This window comes from Suricata suricatta, chromosome 3, assembly GCF_006229205.1.
Source record: "Suricata suricatta isolate VVHF042 chromosome 3, meerkat_22Aug2017_6uvM2_HiC, whole genome shotgun sequence".
Taxonomy (NCBI): domain Eukaryota; kingdom Metazoa; phylum Chordata; class Mammalia; order Carnivora; family Herpestidae; genus Suricata; species Suricata suricatta.
In genome coordinates this window covers 33365649-33383682 of record NC_043702.1, presented here as the reverse complement: position 1 = coordinate 33383682, position 18034 = coordinate 33365649, and the positions used below count along the sequence as shown (strand labels likewise).

The 18034-nt window shown below is 39.8% G+C and overlaps 1 protein-coding gene across 11 annotated transcripts; it reads left to right on the top strand.

Moving 5' to 3' along the window:
- Positions 1-311: 311 nt before the first annotated feature.
- On the top strand, positions 312-16391 carry BZW1 (basic leucine zipper and W2 domains 1). 11 transcript variants are annotated; one of them, XM_029934120.1, is made up of 13 exons: positions 312-419; positions 1643-1716; positions 3298-3474; positions 5204-5298; positions 6313-6378; positions 7015-7150; positions 7993-8102; positions 8245-8415; positions 8888-9034; positions 9419-9557; positions 10940-11062; positions 11487-11510; positions 16172-16391. In XM_029934120.1, exons 2-13 carry the CDS (start codon positions 1653-1655, stop codon positions 16315-16317), a joined length of 1398 nt encoding a protein of 465 aa, XP_029789980.1. In that variant the 5' UTR covers positions 312-419; positions 1643-1652; the 3' UTR covers positions 16318-16391. The 11 variants fall into 11 exon arrangements, with proteins under 11 accessions (XP_029789980.1, XP_029789983.1, XP_029789984.1 ...); XM_029934123.1 differs by having other exon boundaries at positions 331-415; XM_029934124.1 differs by lacking the exon at positions 312-419 and adding an exon at positions 468-486.
- Positions 16392-18034: the final 1643 nt, after the last annotated feature.

Genomic DNA, 18034 nt, shown 5'->3' with positions numbered 1-18034 from the left:
GGGCGGACATGTCCAACTTCTTCAGGACTGGCGGGGGTGGAGAGTGGGGGTATTTGTTTTTCTAACCCCTCCGTATGCTACGAGGCCGCAAGAGGCAGAGAGGGTAGAAAGGTAAGCTAGTCCAGGCTAAGTTTCCGGAAAACCTGGAACCCAATAAGGAACAAAGCAGCCTTGAAAATCCTCCTCCCTCCCCTTTCCTTCCCCTAACCCCAAGGAATGGAAAAGGCGAGGCTCCAGGCCTTGACTGGAAGGGACGCGGGGAGGACGCCAGAGGAAGAAATCTCGCGATAGGAAGCCGGTCGGGGCGGGGGTGGCACCTCTTCCCTCCTCCTCGCATTAGTTCCGGTCGCAGAGGAGACACCGCTGCAGTTGCCGCCACCTCGGGGATTTCTGGCTCTTTTCTCTTCGCCTTAAAGTCGGTGAGGCGCGACGCTCGCTTGTCCCGGGACGAGGTTGTGGCCCCTAGTCGCCGGACAAGGCATGGGGGTGAGGGCCGGCAGGTCTGGTGCGGCCCGGCTGAAAGATTTCGAGCCGAGGCCGCCGCCTGAAGCCAGGCCGGATCCGGGGCCTGGATTCGAGGGCCACGGCCGCCGCTTCAGCAGGGAGGTCTAGGGTCGGCGGCCCGCACCTGGACGTCGGGCCGGGAGGTGCGCTGCGGCACCAGAGACCGAGACAGACACCCCCCGCCCCCCCTGCGTCCCTGCCCGGCCTGGGTAACAAAGCCGCTACGGCCTCTGTTGGGTGATGTACGCGTGGGGGGTTCTGGCGGGAGGGGCGGGGGAGCCGCCACCACCTCTGCAGCCGCCGCCACCGCCGCTGCTTTCGCTGGAGGGAGGGCGGATGTACGGGGCGGCGGGGCCCCCGGCGCGAAGCGCCTCGGCGCCTGTGGTCCGCTCGTTGCGGCGGCCGCCACCACCGGCCACGGGGTCAGTGGGGTAGGGGCAGGGGACCGAGAGCTCGCCCCTGCGGCGCCGCGCTGTGGCCGAGGGGGTCCTGGGTGGGGGCGGGTTATCTCATTCCAGCGGCCGACTCAGGAAGGGTGTGGATAGGGAGACACGTGCCCGGGGAGGAGACTTGGATTGCAGGGTTCGGGGCAAAGGAGGCTAGGCGGGCTGTCGGTTCATTTTGCAGGCTGGAGTGGTGCAAGCGGCCGCTGCAGTCACGGGCACAACTTGGTAGGGCGGTGCTGCTGCCAGGCCCACGGTAGAAAGGATTCACTCTTGGACGGTGTCTGAAAATTGACGTACACGTTTCGGATGCCTCCTGGCAATGGTGGTAATCTTAGACTTCGTGGTGCTTAGAAGTAGTGGAATATGTAGGCGAATTTAAAGAGGAACGGGGAGGAAGCCAGTTAGGTTTATGAAGGGCGACTTGCCACCGGTCACTATGGTGTTACAAAAGTCTTAAAAGTGTACTTCATTCACCTTAACATATTAGAGTTTCTCGTAGGGAGCAATGCAGGGTTTGACGTTACATTTAGGTCCGCCCAAGGTAATTCTCGGTGTGTGTCCCCGGTACTGCCAGGCTAGAAGTGTTTGTCATATTTGATTTGTATTGTAACTAGACTGAGGCTTAATGATTTGTTTTTAAAACAAAATGTTATGGCCCTGATGTTTTTAAGGCTTTATTTTTCTTTTCTTAGGGTGTCTTTTATGAATAATCAAAAGCAGCAAAAGCCAACGCTATCAGGCCAGCGTTTTAAAACCAGAAAAAGAGGTAAATATGTTTTAGTAACTCTCTTCAGACTTCCGGGATAACTTTGATATCTTGGTTTTTCTGGCAGGCAGTTGCTTTATAGTAAATCTTTTGAGAGAAAATACCAGAAAGGAGCTTGAATTTCTAGTTGACTGCCATTTCAGATATACTTTTAATATTTTTACTTCTTTTCTAAGCCTTTAGTTTTTAGTATCACCATATATGTGTCTAAGGTTAATGAATGGTCTTTTTATTGCCTTTTTTTTAAAGTATGGAGTGCATTTTTACTAGCTACATTTTATTTAATCAGACTTTTGCTTGAAGGAAAAAGTTAACTTATGAAAGGGGAGCTACTAATGCGATTGCTGATTTTTCCCAAACTTTGTGAAGATTTGTGAGAGAAAAACCAGACTTTATACATGGAACCTAATTACGGAACAGAGTTCACATTGTAATGTCTTTTGAAATTAAATATTTCTCACAGACAAGTACTAGAATTCTGTTACCTGCTTCTATTAGTGGGTAGTTAGGTGAATATTCTGTAGCATGGCACTGTACTAATGACACAAAATTAAATGAGTTGTGGTCTCAGATATATTTTGTTTCGGGCTTAATACTTTCACGAGAATTTTTCAGTGTTATTGTTCAGAATCACATATCGACCTTATTTTACAGGAGATTTTGAAATAGAACTGGGTTAGCTACTAGTTATAAATTGTGTTTTTCTGCCTTAGGTAACAGACACTGAGATATATATTACACGGTCTTTTGTAATCTCTGATCATAGACTGTCCTCTCGGATAGTGGGGAGACTAAACTAGAGTTTAGATTTAACCTGGTAAATTTTGTCAAGAGAAGGAAGAGGAATTGGAGGCCGAGCAATTCAGGAGTAATAGGGAAAAGTCTGTATGCGGATATGGTGATAATCAAGCCATTTTATTGTTATTAGCATCAGGAAGAGATGTCACTTCCCCAGTTGCAGATTGAGATAACTCTCGCCTTCCCAGGACCTCAGCTTTTCAGTGCTGACACAAAGTCTTGGGCAGACTGGGAGGAGTTGGTCACTCTAGGGCTGTGTGAAAATTTAGATAGCATCTAACCTAAAAGGGAAGTCAACAACCGCTGGATATACCTAAGGCACGGTTAAGTACCAAATGAATGATTTAAAACAAACATACATAAAGTGTTATAGGCATTAAAAGAATCAAGAGCTCCAGCATTTAGACAAAATTTCAGAAAAGCCCAGAGGCAATAGGAAAGCATTAGGAATAGAAATTGTCTCCTGGCAGTAGGAACAAACTAGCTCATTTAACTCATTTATGAGACTTGTGTGAAAAAATAGTAGGAGAAAAGCCACACAGTTCTTGTGATTAGGCAGTCGGGCCTTGCATTTGAGGAGGGTATAATGTTTAGTTTTTTATTGTGTTTGCTTGCATTGCAGGTCTTGGGTAAGCTTTGTGTTTTGTTTTTTCAGGTGTTGAAATAAATGAGATTGTGATACATGTGGTTAACTTATTCAGTAGTTACACTTTCATAAGGTGGTGGTTTCATGGCATTTTGGTAAGCCTTTTAAAACTAAATGTTGTGGGGTTTTCCCCCCAGATGAAAAAGAGAGGTTTGACCCTACTCAGTTTCAAGACTGTATTATTCAAGGCTTAACTGAAACTGGTACTGATTTGGAAGCAGTAGCAAAGTTTCTTGATGCTTCTGGAGCAAAACTTGATTACCGCCGATATGCAGAAACACTCTTTGACATTCTGGTGGCTGGTGGAATGCTGGGTAAGTGTCTGGGTTTTGTGGGAAGTGTGATGTATAGAGATTATGTGGAACCTAGACCATGAACTGTCTGACAAACTTGTCAAATTGGGTGGCTTTGCTTTTGGCTTTTTTACCTTAAGATCTTTCCATCGCCTACCCCACCCCCACCACCCCCGCCATAGTAGTTTAGCAGATTATCTTGCTCTGTCTAGCTTTATAGTTGAAATCTGTTACAAAACCATAACATTTAGGAATGATTTTTCTAATATGCACATCCCTACTACATCCCAATCAGTAATTTTTCCAACCTGTGTTTGAACACTCCTTTAATGGTGAAATCCTTGCCTCTTTTTCTTCTTTCTTGTAGAGAAAGAGTGTGAGCCAAGGAGAGGGGCAGAGAGATAGAGGAACTCATTTTTATTTTTTTTATTATTTTTATAAGGAAAAATGAAGACACTTTACCTTTTTTTTTAATGTTTATTTACCTTTGAGAGAGTGGCGGGGGGGGGGGGGGGGGGGGGGGACAAACAGGCTCTGTACTGTCAGCACAGAGCCCAGTGTGGGGCTCGAACTCATGAACTCTGAGATCATGGCCTGAGCCAAAATCAAAAGTTGGACACTAGGGGCGCCTGGGTGGCTCAGTTGGTTAAGCCTCCGGAGTCAGGCTCTGTGCTGACAGCTAGCTCAGAGCCTGGAGCCTGCTTCCGGTTCTGTGTCTCCTTCTTTCTCTGCCCCTCCCCCTCTCATGCTCTGGCTCTCTCTGTATCAAAAATAAATAAAACATTAAAAAAAAAAAAAGTTGGACACCTACCCAGGCACCCCGGGAGAAAGAAACTCTTAAGCAGGTTCCATGCTTAGCATGGAGCCCTGACGCACATGGGGTTCAAACTCACAACTGTGAGATCATGACTTTAGCCAGAATCAAAAGTTGGGGACTTAAATGAGCCACCCAGGGTGCCCTTGTTTTTAATGTTTTTAATAAGTTACTAGAAGATATAAAAATACAGCATGTGGCTCACATGTTTCTGTTGCACAGCACTGCTCTAACTTCCTCCACCCTCACCAGCTCAGCATATCTTAAAATAATGTGCCAGTTAGTTAAAATATCTTCAAATGATGATGATAATTTCATTTCCATAGCTCTTTACAATACTAGCACTAAGTCTTCTTTTAAAATCCTTTTTTAAACTTTTACTAAGGAAATTTTCAAATATATTCTAGAGAGAATAGTAAAACGAACTTCTGGTCTATTGCCCAAATTAATTGTTAATAGTGTTACTCTTGCTGTGTTCTCCCAGACTTCATCCCCCTCCTCCGTATTTCAAAGTGTGTATCAGACATCACTTTATCCATAAATACTGATAAGCATATATAAAAGATACAGTAACTTGTAGGTTTTTATGGTCCAGCCTCTTAGGAAGCTTGAAGGATTTTCTGTATGGAATGTTATGTTATCAAAAACAACTTAGAGCATCTCCACTTGAATGACAGATTTGGCACTGTTAAATGGTTAATGCAGTGAGTTTCAGTGGGTTGTTGAAGGGGGTTATTCTCTTAAATTGTTTCACTTTATTCACATACATTGAACCAACCAACCATGTTCCTTTTGAGATATTGACTTTGCTTTCAGATCATCTTTTAGAATTTTTATCAGTTTATTTTATAATGAGAATCCTTCCAGAAAGTAAGATTGAAATATTCCTAATTTTAAATGAAGTTCATTGCAAATTTTCTGTAAAATACACCTTAGCCCCAGGTGGTACACTGGCAGACGACATGATGCGCACAGATGTCTGTGTGTTCGCGGCACAAGAAGACCTGGAGACCATGCAAGCATTTGCTCAGGTAAATTAAACCTCACATGTTTATTTCAGTTAGCTGTGATCTGTCTGAATAGGAGTAGTCTGCTTTTAAGAGATTGCAAATAGAAAGTTGAAGGAATTTGAACTGAAGGTTTAGAGATACTTTTTGGTGTGGCCTTTATTTATTTTTTTAATGTTTATTTTTTGAGAGAGAGAGAGACTGTGGGAGCAGGGAAGGGGTAGAGAGGGGGAGGGGGAGGGAGACATAGGACCCGAAGCAGGTTCCAGGTTCTGAGAGGTCAACATGGAGCCTGACACGGGGCTCAAACTCACAAACCGTAAGATCATAACATGAGCCAAAGTCAGATGCTTAACCGACTGAGCCACCCAGGTACCCCTCTTTTTGGTATAATATTAATGAAATCGAAATTTCAAATGTGTTGAGGGAAAACACAGAAAAGATTGAATTATCTTCTGTTGTCCCTTCAGAATTAATCCATCAAGCTGAAAAGGAAAATCCTCTCCTTGTCATCATTTCCATCATTGAATTATTTCTGCCTGTAACTTTTCAGTTTTTTATTTTTATTTATTTATTTTTGCCTGTAACTTTTTTAAATGAATGAGTTAGTAGGCAGATTAGTTTACCAATCAAAATTTCATTTGAAGGTTTCATACATAGTTTGTGTTATTTTAAGCAAATAATTCAAGTGCTCCTAACGTAGAGATTTGTTAGCCTGACCTTGGGAAAGTAGAACTATATTCTCTGATCTTACTCTGTAGTAATCCTACAGATGGGTAAATGACTTGTATTTAAGCGATAGTCCTTGCTTTAATATCTGGCAATAAAAATCTGTTGTGGGGTGACTATTAAACTGTTATATTGTAAGGTTTGAGAGTTGACAGACTGTTCCCAAGCTGACTTTAAATAGCTTGTAAATTCTTACATCCAGTGGAAGTCTCCCCTCTTTGATTTTTTAAATATACTATAAGATACATCTTTTAGGAATCTGGCATCTGTAGATATCAAATTATTAAATTCCTTTACTATTCTTCATAGGTTTTTAACAAGTTAATCAGGCGCTACAAATACCTGGAGAAAGGTTTTGAAGATGAAGTAAAAAAGGTATGAAGAACAGTATGCTCTGTGGGCAAAAAGGTTGGGGTCAAAGAGGGGAACATTAAATCTTAATTCTGCCACAGGTTTTAGGGGATTTTTAGATACTTTGGTAGACTGTCATTGACGTATGATTTGAGAGCATAGCATTTAGTTTAATTTGCTATACAGTTTTCCTAGCTTTGTGTCCAAACAAGTGGCAAAAAACTGAAGACCAAAATGGGGTTTGTTCACAGATACAGTAAGATGAGAGCTAAGCAGATTGAGAAAGAGAAATTTAGCATACTTGCCTGTTGGAGTCTTAGATATTCTATATATAGGTAGATGAAAAAATGTAGTAATGTTAATAGTAACATCAGGTTTCAGACATTGTTCTAATTATTAACTCATGTAATACAGAAACCCTGTGAGGCTAGTTTTATTATCCACATTTATATATGAGGTAACCATGGCACAGAGGTTAAGTAACTTGGCCAGAACCACTCAGCTAGTATTACTATAACTGAGATTAAAACTTGGATGGATGGATGGAAGGAAGGAAGGAAGGATAGACCTTCCCATTCTTTTAATCAATATAGATTGTTTTACTGCATCTCTTTACATAATACAAATGCTCTTTTAACCTTTAATTGTTTACTTTTGTAGCTGCTGCTGTTCTTAAAGGGTTTTTCGGAGTCAGAGAGGAACAAGCTGGCTATGTTGACTGGTGTTCTTTTGGCTAATGGAACACTTAATGCATCCATTCTTAATAGCCTTTATAATGAGAATTTGGTTAAAGAAGGTAATCAGCCATTAGTAAAGAATTGTCTTTAATTGGGTGAGGGTGGGGATAGATAACAGCATGAAAGATGAACTGATACAAAAACTAGGATGTTGCTTTCACAGATTTGATTTGTATAATAGTTTTAGTTTTTTTTTTTAATGTTTTATTTATTTTTTGAGAGAGAGCGAGGAAGTGTGAGCAGGGGAGGGTCTGAGAGAGAGGGAGACACAGAATCTGAAAGCAGGCTCTAGGTTCTGAGCTAGCTGTCAGCACAGAGCCCGACGCGGGGCTTGAACCCACGAACGTGAGATCATGACCTGAGCCGAAGTTGGAGGCTTAACCGACTGAGCCACCCAGGCGCCCCAGTTAGTTTTTTTAACTATCCTTAAATTTAATAAGATAAAACTTCTTAGATATTTACTATATATCTTTGGCTATCTTTAGGTATACAGCAAATGTGGTTATAACCTAAACAGGGAAATGCCAGGAAAAGTAAGAAGGTGACATTGGGAAAAATGCAAGCCAAAAAGAAAATAAGTTGCCTGTTGTAATTTATAGTTCTTTTTAAAAAAAAAAAAAACTTCTTAAACGAGAATAATGAGTACTCAATGTGCCCGGTTTCCCACAACAGCCCGTTCAAGTGTAAGAACTATTATGCTCATTTTATACATTCAAAAGCAGTTAAATAACTAAAAATACGGAACTAGCAAATGACACAACAGAGAAATTGGAGTGAAATGGTGAGCAGCTTAGTGGCAGAGGGAAGTTTGAGGATAAAGGGAGTAAGTCTGTGGTTGAAATGGGGAGGTAGAGTGCTTGAAATGCACTTGTTTCGCTAACTAAGCTCTTCTGCTCTACAGGGGTTTCAGCAGCTTTTGCTGTAAAGCTCTTTAAATCATGGATAAATGAAAAAGACATCAATGCTGTAGCTGCAAGTCTTCGGAAAGTCAGCATGGATAACAGACTGATGGTTTGTAACTTTTTCCATTCCATCCCTTCTTGCCAACAGTTGAAGTGTAATAAAGGAACTTTCTCATTTCTAATCTGTGGAAAGAGGAAATTTTTTTTATATGATTTAAAGACCATTTAACCAGATTAAATGTTCCTTTCAGGAACTTTTTCCTGCCAATAAACAAAGTGTTGAACACTTCACGAAGTATTTTACTGAGGCAGGCTTGAAAGAACTTTCAGAATATGTTCGGAATCAGCAAACCATAGGAGCTCGAAAGGAACTCCAGAAAGAACTTCAAGAACAGATGTCCCGTGGTGATCCATTTAAGGATGTAAGATATTTTCGTTCAAACCATTTTTATGAGATAAATAGAATTTAAATAAAATTTTGGGGAAAATAAATAAATAATCTTTATGGGTTTTTTTATTCACTTGAGAAGCTTTAAGGTATTTCACCAGAGTGAATTTTAATTAATAGCTATAGAATGTTGTGCTCGGGCTTTTCATTAGCCTTTTTCATATTTAGTGCCTTACTATTGCCCAAAAATTATAAGGCTTGGGGATTTTTGTAGGGTGCAAGCCAATGGGTAGATTGTTTCCATATCAGTCGTTTCCCAGCTAGCTTGCCTGTGTATAAATTAAGGCTTGGTCTAGGGGTCCATCCCTCCCAGTTCTAAAAGTTCTCTGATGATGATGTGATACACAGTGGTTCCATCGCCAGTTATGTTTTTATAAAAGGTCTAAGATTGAGGAATAGAGTATACATGTCAAAACTGATTTACTAATTTGGAATTCTTTTTGCAGATAATTTTGTATGTCAAGGAGGAGATGAAAAAAAACAACATCCCAGAACCCGTTGTCATTGGGATAGTCTGGTCCAGCGTGATGAGCACTGTGGAGTGGAACAAAAAGGAGGAGCTTGTAGCAGAGCAAGCCATCAAGCACTTGAAGGTAAGTCGGACCTCACCTTTCTTTGGCTTACAGGGTAAGAACAAATACATGTTTCAAAATAGCATTGGCCTGCAATTTGTTGTTTGCTTTTGAGGGAATAATGGAAGATATCAGCGTTCTTTTTTTTTTTATTCTTTAAAATTAACAGTGTATTGACACTTGTTTGGAATCCCTGGTACAGTCAGTATTGCTTGTTTGACTTAGGTGCTTAGAGATCCTTCTGCTTAGTTTAATTTAATTTAACTCAATTATTTAGGTTTCCACTACATAGAATATAATTTACAGTGATTTTGAAAGATCTGTTACATTCTGTGTTTTAGGAATTTTGAAAATGGCTGGTCATTGTAAGAAGTGACTAAATTTTTTCTCCTTTCTCTTTAAAAGCAATACAGCCCTCTACTTGCTGCCTTTACTACTCAAGGTCAGTCTGAGCTGACTCTGTTACTGAAGATTCAGGAGTATTGCTATGACAACATTCATTTCATGAAAGCCTTCCAGAAAATAGTGGTGCTTTTTTATAAAGGTAATTTAAACTTTGGATTTTGTGAATACAGTTATTAAAAATCCTAGAATACTCCTCTAATAATTCCAGCGAGTCTGAACATCAGTTCCATAAAAATATTTTACTCTAATCATAGGACTAAATTGTCTCTAATTGAATTGGGTGCTTTTTAGTGTACTAGTATCCAAGCATCTTTAAACCTTATTAGTAAGTTAAAATCTAAAACCTTCTTGATGTAGCCTTAAACTTTGTCTCCTGTTCTCTACCAGTTCTCTTCCCCAGACACACTCTTCACATCTCTGTAGTCTTTGGCCCATGACAAGTTGACTTCCCTTCACTCTACCCCATTAGCCATCTTGTCCTTCAAGATCAGTTCAAAATGCTCTGGTAAAACCTTCCATTTCAGTTATATTCCCTTTTCTGTGATCCCTGTTTCAGATAACTGATCTAAAGTGGTTGATAAAGATAAGGACCTCGTGGGAGAGAGACCACTGCAATATTTATATTACTATGGTTGTTCACAATGTTTGGGTTTTTTTAAATGTTTGTTTTTGAGAGCATGCTTGCAAGTGGGCAAGAGGCAGAGAGATAGAGGGACAGAGGATCTGAAGTGGACTCTGCGCTGGAAGCAGCAAGCCCTGTGCAGGGCTTGAACTCACAAACCGTGAGATCATGACCTGAGCCACAGTTGGACGCTCAACAGACTGAGACACCCAGGCACACCTAGGTTTTTTTCTTTTTTGGAAGGGGGAGGGGTTGTTTGTCTTAAGGGAGAGAGAGCACGCGTGCACATGTGCAAACTGGGAGGAATGGAGAGGGGGTAAGAGAGGATCCCAAGCAGGCTCCACACTGTCAGCTTGAACTCAGAACTGTGAGATCATGACCTGAGCCGAAGCCCAGAGTCAGATGCTTAACTTGCTGAGTTTAATGAATTAGTGATTAAATATCACTGATCACTTAATCACAGTTTCTCAACCTTGGTATTCGAGATATTTTGGAACATTTAAATCTTGTTTGAAACAATCCTGTGCATTATAGAGTGTCGAGTAGCATCTTGCCTTAGTGTAACAACCAAGAATGTCTCTGACCGTTGTCACATGTCCTGGCAGGGGGTGGGGGTGTGTAAAGTTGCTTTCAATTGAGAAAGTCCCTGGTTTAGTGTTTTTCCTAATTGTAGGTTTCTGTGTTGGCAAGATGTTGACAAAACATTTCTTAATGTAGGTTTCTCATTTTATCTTTTCTATTTTTCTTTAAAAATTGCAGAAACCATTGAGTGTTCTGAATACAAATATCATTTTTACCTGACTTCAGTAGGCTCTTTTTTGCTGTGCATGCATTTGCACCTTATGTGGTTCCTGACTCTGCCTGAAAATGCCCAGATTTAATGATTGCTCTCTTTCTAGCTGAAGTCCTGAGTGAAGAGCCCATTCTGAAGTGGTATAAAGATGCTCATGTTGCAAAGGGCAAAAGTGTCTTCCTTGAGCAAATGAAAAAGTTTGTAGAGTGGCTCAAAAATGCCGAAGAAGGTAAGTCTTTTACTTGGTGCAGTTTGTTTGGTAGCCCAAGAACTAATTTTAATGTGGCCATTGAATACGCCACCTTTTTTTATTCAGATACCATTTTGTACCTTCAGTACAGACTTTGGTTCATTTTTGACAGGTCTGCAAATACTCATTTACTTTCAAGGCAGGTGGGGAGAGGTTAACTTTAAATATTGAAGTATTTTGATGGCTTAGCCATTATATCAAACATTCTGAGGAGGAAAATTGAAAAGATTGAGACTATTTAATATTTATGAATTTTGAGGTTTAAAATCAAGGCTTTTGAATATCTTCATAAGTAGGGAATTGTTCATGTATCTTAATTATATTAAAAAGCTTCAAAGTTATAAATGGGAATTTTGTTTTCTGATATTATATAATGCTTGACTACATTTTTCCCCCATTCTAGAATCTGAGTCTGAAGCTGAAGAAGGTGACTGAATTTTGAAACTACACCCTCAGTAAAGCAAACAGGAGTTGTAGATAAAATGTCATGTCTCATGTGTCCTGGTTCTTACATCTTCCTACCTCCCTATATCAAGCATGATATAAGGGCTTTCATGGCAAATTTTATTTTAAATGTTTCTATGGTTACTGGAAATGTTGGGCTTAGTTTCTAAAACCATGTTTTAAGTAGCTACAGGAGCTATAGATTTGAATCTAATGTTGCGTTAGTCTTTTCAGTTATCTTCTACCTCCTGTATTTTCTACTGTAATAATGTAATTTAAGGCCTTCCACAATGAACAGTTCACTTTATTCCCTGGGTTTTCTATATAAACAGTTTTCAAGATATGATTTGGTTAAAAATAATTTGTTATAAAAATTCTGTTTGCAAATTAAACTGTAAAAGTATCCAGAGTCTCAAAAGGCAATGATTTGTGTGATAATTTGGTATGCCCAAAGCCCTGCTCATCAATGAAAATCTCATATACAGTAATTGAATTCATTAACATGAATCTTGAGTATTTGGACCGTTGCTTGCATGTTGGTATTTTCTTGCATTTTTAACCCTGGATGTCCTTGAGCTCAATTGTTTGCTCTCTGGTTTTCATTCTTTAGTAGAGCCATGGAGAATAAGCTTGAAAGTGAGTTGTTTGGGAAAATTGTCTGTGGCAGAGATGATGGGAAGAAAAACGTTGAGTTTGTTTCCATTAGAAACTTTTGCATTCAGTTTGTATCTTTCCAGGCAAAACCAATTCTTTTCATGCAACCATTTTCAAATGTACCTTAGAAAAATCTTGTCATTTAAAGCATTTTATACTTGTCATGCACTTAGATTGAAAGGAAAGGACTCATAAAATAGTGTGAGTGCCTACCTGGCTCAGTCAGAAGAGACTGAGCAACTCTTGATCTGGTCATGGGTTTGAGCCTCATGTTGGGTGCAGAAATTACTTTAAAAAATAAATAAATAAAACTAGTATGAGTAAAGGAAGTGACTATCAAAACCCAGTAAAATTGTTAAATATTAAGTGGTCAGCATGTTCTAATTGAGACTCTAAATGTAATTCATTTCCTCTTGGCTTAGAGTATTTGTTGTAAAGAATGAAGTACAATGATGATATATTCCCACTTGATCATATTAAATCAACTTTATTCTCTTGATAACTCAAGCATCTGGCTATTAACATACCCTAGTTTCCATCTTTTTAAATTGCCATGGGCCAAATGTCTATATAAGTGATCCATATATTTCAATGGCTGCCTTTTAATTTCCATCTTTTCTTGCTGCTACGCATATATATATATTATATATAAATATATATGTAGTCATTAGAAAACAAAATATAACCACTTTTGGTGGAGAGACTTCATACTAAAAGTGAACATTTTGAAAGGGGTTTTATTACTTGATGAAAGAAACTTAGAATGATGCCACCAGACTGAATGGAAATTGCCCCTTTCTAAGGTGCCATTCTTAAGAGCCAAGAATTTGGTGTTTAAAAGATCATCTTGAGAAAATAATGTGTAATATAATTTGAAGTAAAGGTATAGTAGCCTTATGTAGAACAACATTATAACTGATACAGTTACGAATGGGGTGAAGTTGTTAAAGGAATAACTTTGATAAAGTTTTAATGCAAGGGCAAAATGTATTCACTAGATTTCTACATAGTGATCTGCTTTTACTTTGTAATTTGTAGTCCTCAAAAGACTTTTTAAAAAAAATAAAGTCCATCCTTATGCTTAGGTTATAGGTCAGTCTTTAATTTTGTGTGTGTGTGTGTGTGTGTGTGTGTGTGTGTGTGTGTGTGTGTATTCCATGTTAATACCTAATAATAGCTGTATGTTATGCGTTCAGGCAGTGTCTCTACTGTGTAAGCATTGGATAATTGTTCTTTTCGTCCTTGAGATTCCCTAACTGTAAACACCCACACAGAATTCCAGTGTAGCGGAAACTACATCAGTATTTCTACAGCCAAACCATTGCATGTTGCTGTCGTACAAAGTGTACCCTATTTTATTATATACTGTGTATAGTGAAAGAGTGTGTAGTCTTCCAGAACTACATTATGATCTTTGTCTGGTCATAGTTTTTTTCTTCATAATGACAGTAGTATTTACTTACTACAATGTTACAGTAGATGGATATGTCACCTGTGATATAAAGAAAGGGAATGCTTCCTAAAGACTGCAGGTTTTCATTTTGAATTTTAAGTGGTAATTTTGGAATCCGGCTGCCAGTGCCCACCTGTGGCCTCAAATATGTACTGTTTAATCTAGATGTTAACATTGTACTTGTAATTAGGATTGGATAATATTAGTTGATTTTCCTAACTTGGTGTTGACTTCTAAGGATAAGGCTTTTAAGTGCCATAATTAAATGTGTGTTTAGAGCTGATCCTCAGTTTCTTAATTATTCTGGGAGTATTGTCCTAGAGATTTTGTTAGTCTATTAGGAAAACTCCAAATGCCAAAAATGTCACAGGAAATTTTGACAAGCGTAGTAATGGTGGGGAGAGGAAATCCAGGTAACTAAGAGATGTATCTGCTGTGTACATGAAAAAGGATAAGGGTGATGGTGGGGGACCTTCTCACGGGTGATACCACCCCTGTTGCAACCTAACGTATCTTTTTAAAGGGGAGGGGACCTAAAGATAAACATTTGCATTAGCAGTCATAGCTTTATGTGTATCCATCCTGAGGCAGTATTTTAACACCTCATTTCCCATTGATTTTGAAGGTCTTAACAGATTGTTGATTGTAATTGTCATAAGAATCATTTGGGATTCTTATATAAAAATTAAAACCCTATGTAACAATTTAAAGTTGTTAGGTATAACACTTAGATAATGGTATTGAAATTTTACTTATGAAACTATAGGAGATTCAGGAAATGACAGAACTATTGGTTGGCTTTAATTATAACAGATGCCAAAATTGGAGTGTGCATTATTACTTGGACTACTGAATGACCTTTGTAAAAACTTTCCTCAGATGCTATTTACAGGTGCCATGTAAAATAGTTCAAGCATTTCGGTGAGAGTTCTGGTAGATTGCCTTGTTACGATTTTTTTAATGTAAGTTAGCAAGTAGTCCTGTAGTATTTATATAAGGTGTTTCTATTTACCAACTTATTGAGGCCTAAAGGTTTAAAATATAATTTAATAAGTTGTTCAGTCGTCTTTATTTAGGTGGACTCTAGTAGATGTGATAAGTACTTTTGACTTCAAAGTCAAATTTATAATTAATTGTGTTTAAAAATGAATTACAGTGGATTTGACCTAAACTCAATCTTTTTTAATGTTTTATTTTTTATTTATTTTGAGAGAGAAAGGGAGAGACAGACTCCCAAGCAGGCTCCACATTGTCCATGCATTCAGCCTGATGTGGGACTCCATCTCACAAACATTGAGGTCATGACCTGACCTGAAAATCAAGAGTCAGTCTCTTGACCGACTGGGCCACCCAGGCGCCCCTGACCTAAACCCAATCTTATGTATAAATACATGAACCTTGATGTGGATCAGAAAGGTTTCCCAACTTCCTTTCCTTCCCTACTACCCCCCTCCCCCGTTTGAATGGGACAATTAGCAGCCATATCAAATCCAACCTTTTTGGTTCCATGCATTTATAATTTTTTCTTGTGTTAGGATTATGGTCTTCCCTCTCAATAATTGAAAAAAAGCGGGGGCTCCTGGGTGGCTCAGTCGGTTAAGCATCCGACTTCAGCTCAAGTCATGATCTGGCAGTTCATGAGTTCAAGCCCCACATCGGGCTCTGTGCTGACAGCTCAGAGCCTGGAGCCTGATTCAGATTCTGAGTCTGCCTCTCTCTCTGCTCTTCCCCTGTTCTCTCTCTTCTCTCTCCATCCCCCCCTCCATACCCTTCCCCTTTTTCCCTCTCTCCCGCTCAAAAATAAACATTTAAAAATATTTTTTTAATAATTGAAAAAAGGATGAGAATACTTTATAGATGCACTCAGTCACTGTCAATTTAGTAACAAAAATTTTTTTTAATGTTTTTTATTTATTTTTGAGAGACAGAGAAAGCGTGAGCAGTGGAGGGTCGGAGAGGGAGACACAGAATCCAAAGCAGGCTCCAGGCTCTGAGCTAGTTGTCAGCACAGAGCCTGACACAGGGCTCAAACCCATGAGCAGTGAGATCATGACCAGAGCTGAAGCCGGACACTTAACCGACTGAGCCACCCAGGTGCCCCCAACTTAGTAACTTTTAATAAGAACCTTATTTAAATTAAAAGCTCAACTGTTTGTGGTGCCCACTGTAGTGCCCTAGAAGAAACACTAGTAAAAAGTTTTCCGCGTCCTTTGTTTCATAGTCTAGAGGGACCAAGACCTTGTTCAAACTACAATCAGAAAGTTTATGGTTCTATTAGTGCAGGCTTGGGAACTATGCGTTGTGTCAACAGTGAATTTGGGGTGTTACAAAGTTATCAAATACAATTGCGCTGTTCCATTTTGGGAGTTTCTGGTATTCTACAATAAAGGACAAAAAGTTTAAACCATTTTTTTTTTAAGTTTACCTATTGGGTGACCCATTATAAACTGCAGCCTCTATTATTTCAAAAATTTGTTCTGTGTTCTCTGACATCTTAAGAATATTTTCTCTGTAAATACACCTTATTTCCATTCTAGTTAGGAGTAATGGACCCCGGCATGGCAAACAGTTGAAGAGCGGAGAAAACTGGATAGCTGATACTCCAGATAGTTGTTGGCATTCAGAACCACCTCCAGTCCGGCCATCCAAACCAGTAATTCCATTGCTGCATTATTTGTGTTAACTGTGAAATTTGCTTCTTGTCTATACCCTTAAAGTTGAATAAAATTTCATGAGACTCCTTGTTAACTTAGAGAAGCAAAGACTGTTGTTGCGTTGGTTGTTGTATGCTAATAACCTTTAAGCTCCGGAGTTGCTTCTGGCTCCAGTCCTTGTCCTGGTCCTTCCAGTTTTCCCTCCGGTGTTTTGAATACCATCAGCGGGCCTATGCTTCTTTTTATTCATCTGGACCACTTTGGCTGTTGTTTGGGTCACATAAACTCCAAACACTCAAAAACTGCAGTCATTTCACAAGACTAGTGTCATCTACCCTTCCGGGAACTTTCAGCTCACCTCCCGTTCAGCCCTCACATCTGATGGGTCAGGTTCTGCCCATTTCGACTCCCAACTCCAATCCGTGCCTCCAGCGTGTGTTAGCAGCTGGAGTAGTCTTTAAACACAAGTAAAACTTTTTAAGACCTTTTTGCTCGAGGGACCTGCCTGATTGATTTTTTAGCTTAATCTTCCTTTTTCTCGTATTCACCCTCTGCCCAGCATCCGATAGTACTTGTCCGGTAGTTAGCATTAAATAATAGGTAAGTAAAAAAGGAGAACAAGGGCCTGGATCTAGTCAGAATACTGACGTTGAGGATGTGAAGAACTCAAAAGGATGTTTGCATGTACAATGGAAGTTCTGTGATTTGGGAATATTTATTTAGAAGCAACTTTTATGAGGTTGAATCCAAGATCCTGTTCTCTGGCAAGGATTGCTGTGACTGATGGGACCTACCTGGGCTGAGAACCTGTGGACAGATAGGAAGTGGATGTTAGCAGGTGCTCTGCCGAGCTTTAGCACTGTGGTAACACGACCAGATGCCAAAATTCAGGCCTGCTGGAGGAGGAAGCTAATCACAAGTGAGGTGAAAGCAAAACCAAAGACGTGATAGAAAACAGACTTTGAGGAGTTACATAGTCTGTAAATCCTTAAAACAACCATGAGAGTCAAATCACACTCAAAACATGGTTTGCTGGTCCCTAACATTGAACAAATAGACCATGCAGGCCTACCTGAAACTTGGAGAAAGATAGCCTTCTATTAGGTGTGTGGCTGAGCAAATTATTAACCTCTGAGCCTTGTTTTCTGCATCTGTAAATAAGACGTCTGATTAAATGATGCCTATCTCATGGAGTGTTTGAGTTTGCAATAATGTGTTTGACAAGGATGTGTTTGTGGGGGAACAAAATGCCACTGCTAAAGCCCTACAAGTTTCCTGTTTGATTCGAACCAGTAGAAGGTAATGAAAATCCCAAAAACCATGGACATGATTTTTGCTTTAATAACTGTAGAAAGACACACAAGATTAACTGAAATCCTCATGGCCCAGTAGTAAGAATGGAAGTCCTATTTTTGTGCATGTGGTTAAGTGTCTTCCCCAGACTCCATTCTAATAAAAGTTACAAGCCCACGAAGGGTTCATGGCAGATATATTGAGAGGATAGGTGACCCTTTGTCTTGGGGGGGGGGGGGGGTTTAGCTTTCTCTGTTCTAAGCCCCCGCGGTGCAGCACAGAGCTAACCGTAACAATACCATAGGTCCAAGGGAAGTCTCAGAAGTTGGGACATTGGTTTCTTTTAAGGGTGGGCATACGGAGGAGGGTGGAAATCATGTTTATTGGAGTCTTTAAAAGGAGTAGTCACTTTGTCCACTCCCCATAACTTACACTGCCACGTGACTGCGCTTA